This window comes from Lepidochelys olivacea, assembly GCF_965140295.1.
Source record: "Lepidochelys olivacea isolate rLepOli2 genome assembly, chromosome: 15".
NCBI lineage: Eukaryota > Metazoa > Chordata > Testudines > Cheloniidae > Lepidochelys > Lepidochelys olivacea.
This window is the reverse complement of record NC_140425.1, coordinates 5,664,879-5,680,214: the sequence shown is the minus strand read 5'-3', so window position 1 is coordinate 5,680,214 and position 15,336 is coordinate 5,664,879. Positions and strand designations below refer to the sequence as shown.

At 60.6% G+C, this 15,336-nt stretch overlaps 1 protein-coding gene across 3 annotated transcripts in view; it reads right to left on the bottom strand.

Annotated features, from left to right (window-relative positions):
* SMTN (smoothelin) overlaps window positions 1-10,677 on the bottom strand; it is a 52,080-nt gene extending 41,403 nt beyond the window's left edge. For all 3 annotated transcript variants that reach the window (XM_084648946.1, XM_084648948.1, XM_084648947.1), the window contains exons 1-2: window positions 10,571-10,677; window positions 8,659-8,879 (exon numbers count right to left, since the gene is read on the bottom strand). In XM_084648946.1, coding sequence (XP_084505072.1) covers window positions 8,659-8,709 — 51 coding nt within the window. In that variant the 5' untranslated portion in view covers window positions 8,710-8,879; window positions 10,571-10,677. The remainder of the gene's footprint in view (window positions 1-8,658; window positions 8,880-10,570) is intronic.
* Between the last annotated feature and the right edge of the window lie 4,659 nt (window positions 10,678-15,336).

The following is a 15,336-nucleotide window of genomic DNA, read 5'->3' as shown; positions in this document are numbered from 1 at the left end:
CGGGTTTCAGTCTGGCAGGGGCAGGGCAGGTGCCCGTGGCCAGAGCCCTGGGGCAGGGGCTTCCCTGTGCAGCATCAGCAAGGACGTTCTGGGGGAGGGGAAGATCAGAGGTGCCATGCAGAGTGAGTGGGGGGCACGCCCCCCAGCAGTTCCTGCCCCTCCCCCTCCCATCCACAAAAGCCGCCTCCACGCGCTGCCTCTGGGCCCCGGTGGCTGAGCCGAACTGGCCCGGCGTCTGCCTGAACAGCCCTCTCCAAATGCTGCCTTGAGGTCACCCCATCAGCACCCAGCCTTGCCAGGCGCCGAGCGGCACTCCAGCCCCACAGCGGGAAGAGGGGGCATGTCCACACCAAGCTCAAGGCTCCTACCCCTGCACAGCTGCTCCAGCCACTGCAGATGGGCCACCAGCCCTGCCACTGTGGTGTGCAGACCTGCTCTGAGGTGGGGGGGCGGAGAGCAGCCCAGGGACCCGTCTGCAGTGCCCCTGCTGTGGGGAAAAGCCTGGTGTGGACGCAGCTCGGAGACACCCACCCCAAGGAAGCAAACCCGCCCCCGCAGGCAGAGAGACCAGCTGGAGCCCCAGCCCCCTCCAAGGGCTCAGCTGCAAGACACTGCTTCCCAGGAGAAGGGAAATCTGGGGGTGGGGTGGGGGGAGGTCTAGGGAAAATCAGATGGATTCTCCCCAAGGCAAGGCAGAGGCATTGCCGGCTAGCCACGGGCAACAGGCCCAGCACCCCACTGTGCAGGGGCAGTTGGCTCAGATGAGCCCTCACCCTGCAGACCTTCCAGCTGCTCCCATTGAGACCCCCAGGCTGTGACCAGCTGCTGTGTGAGCATCAGCACCCCAACCCCCAACTCCCCATCCCACTGGATGCAGGTACAGCGGGAGGCCTGCCCAGCCCCCAGCATGGCACATCTCCATAGAGGGGACAGACATTGCTGTGGGCATCACTCCTACGAGATGGCAGTGCAGGGATGGGGGCAGAGTAGGGATGGTGGGAGTGGACATGGAGGGGTTTGGAGCCTTTCCCCTCATGGTGCAGACAGGAGGTGCCTCTCCACCATCCCTGTCCCTGCGTTTTGGCACTGCAGTTCTTTATCGGAGCAGGAAGGAGGGAACCCCTCCCCCTGGCCTAGCCCCCACAGCATGCCTCCCTCCTTCACCCTGCTGACAGCGCTTGGCCCCAGCACCATTTCCTGGACACTGGGTCACGTTTGCCTTCGTTGTCACCTCCGTTTCCTGGCAGCCCCGTGTCCCGCTGCGGCGCGCCTGACCCCCGGGCCATGCAGGAAGGGCAGAGGGCCGGTCGCGCTGGGCTGCTGGGAGCAGGACTGCCTGAATCAACACGGCTGGCGCACACGCTCCCAGAGCGGATGGCCAGGAGCGCCCGTGCCCCTTCCCTGTGGAGACATGGCCTGCAGCCCACCCCACATGGCCTTCCTTGCCCAGAGCGCAGGCCAGGACCCCAGCCAGCCAGGAAGAACGGCACCTATCATGCTCGCCCAGTCCTGGCAGCTCTGCCCCCTCAGCTGGCAGTTCTGCGGTCACAGCTGCGCCCCTCAGCCCAATGCCTCCTGGGGGAGCAGCCCAGCCAGAGACCAGGCTTCTCTTCCAATATCGGGCCTCTGGAGCCCTCTTGCTCCCAGACAGAGAACGGAGAAAGGGAGAGAAGCCAGCCAGGGTCTCCAGCTCTGCGCTTGGTTCCCTGGAAAGCGTTCCCTCCATGGAGGAGAGATTACAACGGAGCAGGCAAAGCATCCACATCTCTGACCCACGTCAGCACCGAGCCCAAGACAGTGAAAACAAACAGCCCTCGATGCTCTGCGGCCAGCTGCGCAGGGGAAACAAATGTGCTGGAAACCACAGCCTGAGCCGATCTGCAGGGAAAGGACTAAATGTCCCACCCTGCTCAGCTGAGCCGGCTGGCCGGGAGCTCCCAGAGGCCCTCATGCACCCCCTCCCCTGCCAGGCAGTAAATTAATGGTTACAAGCTAACGCCTGCCTAGTGAAACATACCATGTGGCCTTGTAAACAGGGCTCCCGCAAGTCACAGGTGGGCGGCTTCCCTGGCAGTGCCAGGCCCCCTGCCATTCACAAGCCTGTCCCCAGCACTGGGACGGGGCAAGTTTTCCATTTATAGGCAGCTGCTGCTAGGAAGCTATAATTACCTCCAAACCCGCATGGCTTTGGGGGCAGGCAAAGGACCCAAGGGAGCCAGCACACAACAGAAAGAGGGGCATCAAGGAGCCAGACACGGGCACATGGATGGACTGACTGAGCAGACAGAATACGGACAGTAGTCGGGTGCACTTCTCTCATGGCCTGCATCTCTAAAGGCTCTACGGACCACCTGTCTCTTGAAGCCATCCACCCCAGCCCCAGGCAGCCATCTCTGGGGTGGGTCATGGCAGCTGTTTAACAGTGCAGAACAACACTGCACAACAGTTCAAAGGAAGGACTGTAGGCAGGTGGGGGAGGGGGATCAGTGGGAAAGCGAGAGCCAGGGCTGGGAGAGGGATTGAGTGAAGGTAAAGCAAAGATCCAAAGGGGTGGGGGGAGACCACCCTTCCCAAAAGCCAGCATCAGTGAAGAAACAGGTGGAGCCTGCACCTGCGTCCCCCCAGCCCTGGCCTGCCCTTCGTCTGGCCCCAGCTGCGAGGGGATTTGCATTCTGCCTCTCTAATGAGCCAGACTGGAATGTGGAGAGGCCGGGTCGAGCTTTGGGTCAACCTGGTGCAGAGGGGGCTCAGCATACCCACCTGCAGCTTAACAGGCTGGGCTGGAGTCCACGGATGCATCCGGCTGCGTGTGAGAGGTGGGGGTGTCCAGGCGACAGCACGGGCCCCTGTGACCCAGGCCTGCCCCAGGGGCGAAAGACTCCCCCTCTCTCTGGGAGGATTTTGGTCCATGTTACTCAGAGACATTTACAATCCCCCTGATCGCACCACAGCCCTGCCAGGGGGGTTACCCATTTTCCCACAGCTGGGGCTGCCAGGGCAAGTTCTCGGGGCTGGTGCCCCCCCATGCAGGCTGAAGGACCTGGGGGCTCCGTCTCCCCCATGACCAGACTTGGTCACACTTCTCTTATTGCTGCATGGGCTGAGTCAGCCCCAGAACTGCCCGGCTCCCTTTCAGAAGAGAAGGCAACAGTGTGAACATTCAAACCATCCAATCAGCTGCCAGCTGGGCACGGCAGTGGCCCCCTGGCCAGAGCTCAGCGCCAGGGAGCCTGGCGCACACCCAGCTCGGGGGCAGGAAGGCTCCGAGCAAGCCAGCCTGGTGAGCACCGAGAGAGAGGCAGCGCCTGCATACAACGGAGAGATCACTAGTCCCCCCACCCACACGGTGCCCCCTAAGAACAGGCCAGCCCCCCCACCCCGTTGCAGACCCCTCAGGAATGCATGGGGTGGAAAGCGGAAAGGCTGGGAGGGGGCAAGAACCCACTGGTTTAAAGGGAGCTAGGGCAGAGGGGAGCAGAGGCAGCTGGGCGTGGAGAGCCAGCGCTGGGGAGAGGGGGAGGAAGTACAGGGAGAGGCAGGCAGTTTTTCCTTATATGGACTAATCCTCTTCCAGCACAACAGAGCCAAAAGCCAGCAGAAAAATCCCTCCTCCCATGCCAGCTAGGAAGGGGCCTCTCCCAGCCTGCCCAAGGCAGAACACACAGCTAGGGGACAGCCCCTGGGAAGGGGGCTCCCCCACACAGCGCCTAGCCCCCTCCAGCCCCACGCGGGAGACATCGGGGGAGTGACACGCCTCAGAGAAACCTAACCACCTGGGCCCAGCCCCTGCTGCTCGGCCCACGTGCCCTGTCCAGCAGGCGTCGCAGCCATTGCCAGGCCAGATGAGAGCACAGGTGACAATCTGCATTGGGAGGGAGCAGCTTGGCCCAGGAGCCCCTGGAGGGGCAGAGAGAAGGAGACAGAGCCATCCCGGGACCCCAGCCATGCTTCTCCCCCTCTGAGTACACCCTCCAGCAGAGGAGCTCACCGTGCTGCTCCATCAGTAGCTGAGTCAAGCCCCTGGTTCCCCAGGGTATGAGGAGAATTAACGGAGAAACTGAGGCACAGATGGGGCGACCCCTATCTACACATGGGTTTCTGGCACAGCTAGGGCACCTGTGGTCTACACCAGGCAACAGAAAGAAAGCCCCTCTCTGCCATGCCCTCGGCAAGGACTCCGCACCTCCAAGCACTCAGAACAGGTCGAGCTGGGCGCCCCGGCTCTTCTGTTCACCCTCCAAGCACACAGAAGGGCAGGGCCCGAGTAACTGCCCAGCACCAGGCTCTAGCAGGGCAGACGCTCTCCTCACAGGGCCACTCAGGTCACGCAGCCAGACAGCGCCAGAGTCCACACGAGAACCTGTGTCTCCGACTCCAGCCCAGGTCCTTGGCCACAAGAACCAGGCGCCAGGACAGATGCACCTGGAAACCCTTCAGCCAGTGACCCAAACAAGAGCTCAGCAAGGGCCATAGGCACTGAGAGGGCAGTCAGGTGCTGGGCAGGGGAGGGTCACAGGACTGTGCTGGAGAGAAGATAAGGCTCCCAAACAGTCATCCAGCACCAGCTGCTGTCGCTGGCAAGTCCCTGCCCCACACTGGGCAAGGGGCTCCCACACAAGCCAGGCATCACATGCGGGCCCCCCTCATGCCCTCCCACCTCCCCACACTGCTGCCCTTCCCAGTAACCCTCCAACAGCTGCCACCGCCCTGCCCCAACACCATCCCCTGCAGGCCTCAGCAGAGCCCCCCTCCTCCCATGTTCCCCTGCAGGTCTCGCTCCGGGCATCACCTGGAAAGCTCCCTCCTCCATGGAGCCAGGGACGAGCGTCTGACTGCAATCGCTCCCCTCCTCATCCTCCTGGCACCAGGCAGGCCTGCTGCTCTCCCAACAGCTGTGCGCGGGCCTGGTGCCTTCCCAGCACAGCCTCGCTCCTACCTAGCGAGCCAGGTGCCCTGGCTCGCCCCACGGCTGCTCCCTCCACCACAACTCTGCTTCAGTGGCGTGCCCCCCAGCCCCCTTCTCCCTCCAACCCAGGCTGTGCCCCTGCTCCCTTCCCACTCTCAGCACAGGCTGTAACACTGGCCTCATCCTGAGCTCACCTTCTGCACCCACACCTCCTATGCCTCAGCCACACTGCTCCGGTACATCACAGCACCTGCTCCCCCTCCACCGCGGCCCATCTCCTCTGGCCTGGAGGACTGAGCCCCGCCAGCTCTCCATACTGTCACAGCTTCTCACCGCCCCGAGAGGATCAGTCACACCCTCCAGCCACACCCCGGGCTTCCCGCTCACCGCAGGATCTCTCACTCCAGCTGGCTGCTCTATCTGCTGTCCTGTGCCTTCCTCTCTGCTGATCTAGTGCCAGCTTCCTCCATCCCTTCACGCCAGCTCCCCGCCGTGGGGGCAACAGTCTTCTTCGCTGCAGCTCTCTGCACTACCGCTCTTGCTGCCCTCTCCCCCTGCCGAGCCTGCGGGCGGCGGGGAGGTCCCCACATTGCCACCCAGAGCGCGCTCCCAAGGGCTGGCTCCCAGACACATGCAGGACGGACAGGCCAAGCACCGGCCCCCCGAGTCCCAGGGGGTGCAAGGTCTCCTGTCCCCCTGCCTGCTGAGACAGGACGTTCCTTCCAGGCTGACTCAGCTTCCTGCCGTTAACCATTTCCCAGGATTCATGAGCAGTTTGGCCTTTGGAGAGCCAGAGCCAAACCCTCCAGCTAGAGGCCAGCAGCCAAGATGAGGGAAGGGGTGGTTAGCAGTCCAGCTGTGCCTGGCCCCACAGCAGAGAGGGCAGCATGGGGCCTTTGACCCCGGAGAACCAGGGCCTCCGGGCCCACGCTGGAGGCCTTTGACCCCGGAGAACCAGGGCCTCCGGGCCCACGCTGGAGGCCTTTGACCCCGGAGAACCAGGGCCCACGCTGGAGGCCTTTGACCCCGGAGAACCAGGGCCCACGCTGGAGGCCTTTGACCCCGGAGAACCAGGGCCCACGCTGGAGGCCTTTGACCCCGGAGAACCAGGGCCCACGCTGGAGGCCTTTGACCCCGGAGAACCAGGTTCTCCGGGCCCACGCTGGAGGCCTTTGACCCCGGAGAACCAGGTTCTCCGGGCCCACGCTGGAGGCCTTTGACCCCGCAACAGCCCCAGTGTGTCACCCCAGGTGATTGGCCATCAACTGGCCGCAGTCCCAATCTCCAGTGCGTCCACTGCCAACTCCCTGCTGAGCTGCTCTGCTGGGGGCAGCTGGCGGGCCAGGACTGCCCACAGGAGGGAGTCTTGGTGGGGAGGGAGGGGGGAAATCTAGCCTCCCTGCTGAGGGCAGCAGAGCTCAGCCACATGGGCTGCAGCCCAGCCTGCCCGACCTCAGCCCCAGCAGTGTGCTCTGGAGCAGACCACTGGCTGGCACCCACTCAGGAGTCCCCCCCACTTCCTCACCCTGGTGTTGGGAGCTCTCTGACCACTCCAGCAGGCAGGACACACTGAGCAGGGAGGGGGGCTCCGCCCAGAGAGGAAACCAGCTAGCCTGGGGGGGGAGGGGGGGAGTATTACTGCGGGGCACTGCAGACGCCTTGCCCTGGGACCCAGTGTGTGTGTAGCAGGCCGGGTGAGAAACTGGGCAGGAGGAGGATGGGAGGTTTCTGCCCTAGCTCGTGGCGTCCCTTCCGCAGGCACACTAGGCAACACGACGCATACATTAGGGAGGGAGCTGGAGCAGATGGGGAGCGCTGGCTGCTCCAGGACAGGTGCCCGCAATGCAGGGGCCCTGCAGAGAGCGGGCAGAGTGCTTCCTGCTGTGACTGGATTCTAGCCACAGAAAGCAGGTCCCAGGTGCAGGGCAAGGCCACCTGGGTGGGCAGGAGACAGAGACCAGAGCCAGACAAGCACAAGGCAGGTGACAAGCAACAGCATGAACATCTGGCCCTGGCAGCAGGAGCCCAGAGCACAGGCTGGGAGCGTGTGGCGGCTCAGCACCATAGCTGAGCCGGGCAAGGCAACGGAGCAAGTGGCAGATTGGGTCTGGGGCAGGGGAAGCCCGCAGAAGGGACTGATCCCAAGGCCAGGGATATGGTCAGCAGCAACAGGACAGCGAGCTTGCCAGAGCTACAGTGGAGCCCCCCCATGCCAGGCACAGAGCTGGGGAGTGGCAGCCCTCTCCCCTCCCAGTGACAGAACGAGGGGGTCAGGCCCCCACGCGGCCAACATTTAGGCAGGGAGTGGCAGAGCTCTGCTTCCTCAGAGAGCGAGCATTAACCCTGCTGCTCACTGGGCACCCGCCGCTCTCTCTGCCTATGGATGTGCCCCATCATCAGGCCCTGGTGGTGGGGGCTCGGCATGGGCAAGAGCTGATCCCCCAGGGTCCCTGTGCCCCCCATGGGAGCAAGCAGCAGCAGCCACCTGAGGAGATTTGGGTCAACATGCTTTGGCGCTCCCCACCTCACTCAGCCCTACGGGGGAAGAAAGGCCGCAAAGAGCCCTCATGGGAGCTGTGGCTGCAGCCCAATGCGTCTGGCTCAGTGGGGAGAGCTCGCAGTCCCACAGACAGGGAAGTGACCCCAGAGCCCCCATTAGCCAAGAGCTCAGCATGCAGCCAGGGATGCAAAGCGGGCACTCACACAGGGCGCTCCCAGGGGTCAGTCACTGTTCTCTCCAGTCACTCGTGCGATGGGCGACCGGCCCTGCAGCCAGCGACCGTTTCCAAACGCAGGGACCGCAGACGCAGCTCGCTCAGGCCTCACAGTATGGAGCATCCCCACGTAGGCCCAGGCTCAGGGAGCCAGCCAGGCCAGGCTATTCCACTAGACTTGCCCCATCTCATCGCCCCCACCCCACACAGCAGGGGGCTAGGACCGCTCACCCTTCTGTTACGCCCAGGCCTGAGTACAAACTAGCACTGCTTAGCTTCAGCCACGTTCACGCCATTCCCAGGCCCAGGGGGGTCTCTGGAGAGCAGGCAGAGGTGTTTTACCTACTGAGTTACAAACAAGCAGCCTCCCAACCCCTCCAGCTGTGCCAGCCAAGCTCACCTGATCGGCCTGCCCATAGCGCACAGCACCACCACCAGACACCAAGCAAGCCAGCAGCTAGGAAACCAGTTTCAAAGAAAGACCGTCTACACTAACAGCCACTGCATTGATCTGCTTCCGCCATGGGGAGAGAACTGGTCTCAGCCAGATCCCAAACTGTGCCAAAGCCTAGGTGCACAAAGGTCCCATTTACACTGCAAGACCGAAGCATGGCAGGGCTGTACCGGAGTTCTTCCAGCCCAGCAACAGTTACAGTGCAAACAGAAACAGAGCCACAACCCCAGTGGCCAGGGCCTTACCCTGGCAGCAGCAGGGTGTGCATACGTCCTGCCCAGGTTGTGCTTTGGAAATTACAGGAATGGTTTCCATTTCTTCGCCCCATCCTGATTACAGCTGAACACCTGACACATACTCCCAGGCACCCAGAGAGCCCCAGTGCTCAGCCAGCCACCCTAGGCTACAGCTGCCATGCTGTCAGGGGAAAGGCTCAAGCAGAAAGGTGAATTTAACAGTGGTTTCTCTTTTCTTTCAGCAGGGAAGGTTTGAGCGCTTTGCAGAGAGGACACCACCAAGGTCAGGAGCTACCGACGAGGTACACACACACATTCCCATGGGGCTGCACCTCAGGAGGGACTCACCAGTTTCCGGAGGGCTCCCTCATCCATGCTCAGGAGGTTCTCTTCAGACATGCTTGCCTCCCTTCACTCCAAATGCAGGCAGGCAGGCCTGGTCTCAGTCACTGCACTGTTCTGGGCAGCTCTCAGGGCTGGATGCTGCGTGGAAGTGAGCAGATGGGAGTGGGTCGTAGGGCTGGGTCAGGCCCCGTTCTGTACTGGTCTGCCAGCTCACAGAAGGAATTCTGCAAAGGAACAGATTGCAGGCGTGTCAGCGAAGCTGCAAAGGGGTTCCTGGATTTATTAAACCTCTGCTGAAAGGCAAATGGGATCAACCTACAGCTGTTTCACTGGCTGTTAATCCCAGTGCTGGAAAAAGAGTCACTCTGAAAGCGAACCACAGCCTACTCCAAGTTCATCACCAACACGCTGTGCTCTGCCAGAGGCAGAGCCTGAGCTAAATGCATCCGTTCCACTCACACAAAGCTTCCTACTATGTCTCCAGCCCTGCACCCCACATTCATGCATCCAGATCTGCCAGCACCCCTTAACCTCACTTCCTCCCCAGTTTATTTATCCAGAGATACCATCCGCCTGCATCTCCCCACCCATACACACACCACCTACATTCTGATCAAGAGGAGAGAGATTCCCCAAATACAGTTTGATCTTATTAAAACCAAAATAAGAGACATTCCACCTCAGAGAGGTACAATATTTGGGCATCAAAAACTACAACCAGAAAGGGAAGTGGCCATTCACATCAGTTACTCCCAGTTTATTATTGTGGGTTGGCTGGTCCGAGTATACCCACCTTTTTAGTGCTGGCCAATTTCCCCAGCCCTGCCCAGGTGTCTTAATTTACATTAAGAAAAGGAGTACTTGTGGCACCTTAGAGACTAACCAATTTATTTGAGCATAAGCTCAAATGCATCCGATGAAGTGAGCTGTAGCTCACGAAAGCTTATGCTCAAATAAATTGGTTAGTCTCTAAGGTGCCACAAGTCCTCCTTTTCTTTTTGCGAATACAGACTAACACGGCTGTTACTCTGAAACCTGTTAATTTACATCGTATTTGTTGCCCTCAGAGTTTAGTGCTGGTGAAAGTCATCAGGCTACTAAACAAAGTGGAGGACTCTGCTCAGGGGCAACAGAGAGCTCAGATACCGCCCATGGTCTCTCTGCGGATACAGCCAACTCATGTCACCAGCTAGCCCCAGCTGTGAGGCGACTATTTGTCCACAGGGGACTGGACAAACGCATTTCACATAAACTACCAAATAGCCATTAGCCGTTTTCAGGCATGGCTTGTCTCAGATCCAAATAAACTAGTCCTGTGGTGAAAGGTTCCATTGCCTATACACCCACTCCTACCAGGTCCTACACTGGGACTGGCCGGGCTCCCAGATTTCCTTAATGCAGATTGGTTCTATGTCCCCACCCATCCAGAAAGGGCTAAAGGAAGTAGGAACTGCCAAACCAGATCAGACAAGTAGCTCATCCCTGGCAGTAGCACTACCGGATGCTTTAAGGAAGGGAAGGAAAAATCCAGAGGGCACAGCTCTGGAATAGTTTGCCCCCAGCGAGCCAGGGATAGGTTTAAATGAGAGACTTTCCCAACTTCTGGGTTTGTTTGGGTTGGGGGGAGGGGTTGGTCAGAGTCTTTCCCCTCCCTCTTTAATCTGGATTAACAAACAGCACCCAATCCAGATTTGGCAGTCTCCCCAATTGTACAATCCAGATTAGAGATCACCCGACCTCCCCCAATTAGCCAGATCCAGTAATTCCTTAACCCGGATCAGAGAGCACCACCCCCATGCTCAACTAGGAACGGCCAGTCCTTTAACCCACACCGGCCGCTGCCTCTCCAAACCCTCAATCCGGATTAGTCGGTGCCTGCCTGCCTCTCTCTAATCCGGAGCGCTGCCCTGCGCACCTCACGTAACGTCGCTTCGGCCAGGCCATGAGCTCCGGCCACGTCCCGGCTCCGCTCCGCTCCTGCCGCAGCTGGGACTGAGCCGCGGCCGCCGCACCAGCCCCAACCCCCACCCGGCAGCCCCGCCCACACACCCACTCCCACCAGTCACCGGGCGCGGACCGCCCAATCCGGCTCACTCTCCTTCTCCATTGGCTCATTTCAATTCCTTGACCTCCCCGCCCCGAGCCAGAGCCCCGCCCCGCCCGCGGCATTCTGGGGCGCGTAGTTCTGAGAGGCGCGGGGCTGAGCTAGGGAGATGCCCCTGCCTGGGGGTTGCGGGGCAGGGCACGCTGTACTGTTCAGGGAATGGATGTTGGGGGGCGGCCTATTGTGGGGGCTGAGCCCGCACTGGCGGGAGGGCATGGGGGGCTGTCTGTTCTGGAGGCTGGGGGAGACGGGCAGGGGCAGGGGCTGGGGGGAGGGAGTCCGCGCCGGGGAGAAGGGGTTGGGAGGCTGCCTGTTCGGGGGGCTGAGCCTGCGCCGGGGGGGACCTGGGGGGCTGCCTGTTCGGGGGGCTGAGCCTGTGCTGCTGGGGGGGACCTGGGGGGCTGCCTGTTCGGGGGGCTGAGCCTGTGCCGGGGGGGACCTGGGGGGCTGCCTGTTCGGGGGGCTGAGCCTGTGCTGCTGGGGGGGACCTGGGGGGCTGCCTGTTCGGGGGGCTGAGCCTGTGCCGGGGGGGACCTGGGGGGCTGCCTGTTCGGGGGGCTGAGCCTGTGCTGCTGGGGGGGACCTGGGGGGCTGCCTGTTCGGGGGGCTGAGCCTGTGCCGGGGGGGACCTGGGGGGCTGAGCCTGTGCCAGGGGGGACCTGGGGGGCTGCCTGTTCGGGGGGCTGAGCCTGTGCCGGGGGGGACCTGGGGGGCTGAGCCTGTGCCGGGGGGGACCTGGGGGGCTGCCTGTTCGGGGGGCTGAGCCTGTGCCGGGGGGGACCTGGGGGGCTGAGCCTGTGCCGGGGGGGACCTGGGGGGCTGCCTGTTCGGGGGGCTGAGCCTGTGCCGGGGGGGACCTGCGGGGCTGAGCCTGTGCCGGGGGGGACCTGGGGGGCTGCCTGTTCGGGGGACTGAGCCTGTGCTGGCTGCTGCTGGCACCCACTGCCCCACTACTATCTCCTGGACTTGTTGCCCCTCCTCTCTGTGTCGCTGCCCCCTGCTCCACTCCCCAGATGCCTTGTCTTTGTCCTCCGTCCCCTCCTAGCCTATCCCTGCCCTCCATATTGTCCCTTACCCAGCCCCATGCCACCCTCCAGTGCCCATTGGCATGTTCCCCGCCAACGCCATTGTGCTCTCTCCCATGCTGCCCATGTGTGGAAGGAGCGCCCTGAAAACACCCGCAAGGCCACTCCTTGAAATCACTCTTTAACACCCCCACGCCTAAAAACCCCATGCTGATGGCTAGACAGCTGGGGGGCTGCGCTCTGCAGTGGGGAGCACTGGGGAGTGGCTGCCCATAGGCTCTGGTTTGACGGTCTCTGTGTGCATAGCCAGGGGTTGATGCTCTCCCAGGAGATACCTGATGATTTTTGTACTGGGCTGCCACACCACATCACAGTGTACTAATGGGGAGAAGAGCCTGCCCGTCTGTCTGGCGATGATGGCATGGTATTGGTACCCGGATACCACAGCGTGGTGAGCAGTACACATTGCAAGAATCCAAACAGCCAGCCAAGGACAAAACCAAAGAGGAGCAGGTCCAAAGGCAGCAGAGGAAGAAGGGGGGTTATTAGTGGCACGGCATGGGTGGATGCTGTAGAAGACATCAAAAGACAATTTGAAATGTTGAAACAAACCTGTGGCCCCTGAAGACTTTATTGTGCTGCACTGGCCATTTGAAATCACAGGGCTACAACCAGGTATAGAACTCTGCTCCTCCTACCCCTTCTGTGTGAGCTAAAGGAGAATCACCAGCAGCTGTTAGTAAACCAGGGATCATGACACACAGCTGTGGTGCTCTGATTCTACCAATAGAAGGCGATGGGATGGGAGGGGGCAGGTGCACACCTTTGTTAACTGGGTAATTATAGCGCTTTAGTGGCTTGTCAGGTGTTCAGTGTGTTTTAAAACACTAATTAATGCAGTGAGGTCACAGTGTTGGAAGAGGAAGCTGAGATCTGGGGATATCAGTGATTCACTGAAAGTCACGTGCTGAGCTGGGGGCATGAGGCAAGAACAGCTTATGCTTGGACCACCCCATCCTGCTGCCTTTCCCATAGCAGCCCTGCTCTGAGGGCATTCCCAGATCTCAGTGGCCGGGGGGAACAGCTAGCAGTGACAGCCAGCTGGTCTTTACATTCCCTCCTGTACCCCTCCATACTTTGCTGTTGTGAGAGGGTGAGCAAGCCCTAGCAGCCTCTTCAGTGCTAGGCCATGGGGAGGTGCCCTGCTAGGGAGTGGGGTGGAAACTGTCCCTGCGAGAGTCAGGCTGAACAAGGGGCCCTCTTCCAAGTTCTTGTTCTGGCCCAGAACAAGATCGGGGTGGGGGGGGCCGGAAGCAGATTGGCAGCAGAGTGGGAGAGCGCCCATGACTGGGCAGGCATCTGGGCAGACTGGGCTGGGCCAGCTGCATATCTGGGGGCTGGGGGGCTGTGAGAGGATGGGGGTATGGCTGTGAGGCTAGGGAGGGTTAGTGAGACAGACTGAGATAACCCACTGGGGCTGGGGTTAGGGGTGGGGAGCTAGATCCAGGGCTGCTTCTGTCCTCGTCTCTGTATCGGGGTCAGGCTGTGCAGAGAGGGCTGCTCCCTCAGTGCCGTGGGAAGGGAATGTGCTCTGAACTGCAGGTGTCGCTGTCCCCATGGCAACCTGCCAGCTGCTCACATGGCCTGGGAGGATGCTGCCCCCTCCTAGCAGCACTTGCCCTCTCTCCTCCCCCTGCTCGTGGGCAGGGCAGGACCTGGGGGCTCTGGGTCAGCAGAAGCTACCCAAGGGCCATGGCTGGGATGAGGAGGGTCCCTGTGAGTGCCTGCGGAAAGCCTGGGACTGGTGGGTGCTGTGGTGACACAAGGGCTGGGCGGGGTCTCTTGGCTCAGTTGCCTCCCATGTGGGCATCTGGGCTGGGTCTGCACTGGGAGGCTCCAGCCTGGCAGCTCCCTGCTCCCAGCCTGGCCTGTGTTTATTTGGACTAAATATGGAAAGTCAGCCCTTTATTTTGAGCACCAGACACGCCCCAGATTCCAGACTTTGTTTTGAACTCCATTGCCATGATTTTCACCCCTTCACTGCCCTCTCCCTCATCTGCACCTAGAGATCCCAGGCCTGTCAGTATGCTGGTGGGGGGATGTATAGCCAAGACCACATCCCGTGAGCTGCCTGCGCGGAGAGCACAGCGCTCTTGGCTTCATTTCATGCCTTCTTCTGTAGTGCGTGGCCTGGTGACTCAGCTCGTGGTCTGGGGGAGAGGGAGCAGACAGAGGGTCTTGCTCTGTGCTCCTTTCTATGGCAAGGGGTGAAACCCATGTGAGGGAGGAGCCAGAAGCCAGTGCTGGCAGAACCCCTTTGGATGGCTGCAGAGGCGTTGCCTGGGGAGTCATGTCCCAGGTGTCTTGTATCTGCCTGGGGCTGTGTGACTGCTTCTCCATCAGCTTTTCACCTTCATGCCCCAGATCGAAGAAGTCTCTCTCCCGGTGGGCAGTGTGGACCCTTGGCAATAAGAGGCTCCCCACAAGTAGGGCCTGATTTCCCAAAGGGGCGCTGGGGGGAGACACAACAGGTGGGCCGCTGCAGGCAGAGCTGTGGAAGTTCATTCCCCTGATGAATGCAGCGACTCATGACCTGAGGGCCTAGAGACCAGGTTTGGGGTCCACATGCCGATTCATGCAGCTATAGAGCATCAGCCAGCAGCATCTTGCACGTTCCCTGCCCGCTGGGTGGGGTGTGGCTCTGCAGCCCCGTCCAGGGATGCTGCCAGGTTAAAAGCCAGGCCCAGATTCTCCACTGCATGACAGTCACAGCATCGATCCACAGAGACGGGACTCGTCGGTCAGTCCAGGACTGCCACCCTGGCTCCTATGCACCACTGCCCCCAGTGGAGCGGGCATGCCCTCTGCATATAACCACTGAGCACCTTTGGCAGCTGGCATAGAGTAGAGCCCCACAGAGGCTGTCAGCCCCAGGACAGGGGCATCCACTGGGGTAGCTGAAATCCCCCTCCCCCTCTGCCCCCACACCAGAGCTGCACTTTGTATGCAGCCCTGGATCTGGCCCTCTTGCCTTAATACTCCCAGAGATGATTAAACCTGGCTGTTTGCCATCGAAAAAACTCCTCCTGGTTCATAAGGTTCTGCTACTTTGTGCCTCTCCCCTGGCCCGGCTGCACAAACACGCTTGTCATTGTCACTGCACTCTTCAGCATATTTCCCTTCCTGGCTCGTCATGCGCTGGCTCAGCCAATGCCACTGGGGACGACTGGTTTGTTTAAAAAGAAACTCTTTAGATTGGATATTAGGAAAAACTTTTTCACTAAGAGGGTGGTGAAACACTGGAATGCGTTACCTAGGGAGGTGGTAGAATCTCCTTCCTTAGAGGTTTTTAAGGTCAGGCTTGACAAAGCCCTGGCTGGGATGATTTAACTGGGAATTGGTCCTGCTTTGAGCAGGGGGTTGGACTAGATGACCTTCTGGGGTCCCTTCCAACCCTGATATTCTATGATTCTATGATTCTTTCCATTGGAATGAGAAACAAACACTGAACACATCATGGAAATATCGCTGTCCCCTCTGTGTTTGTGATAG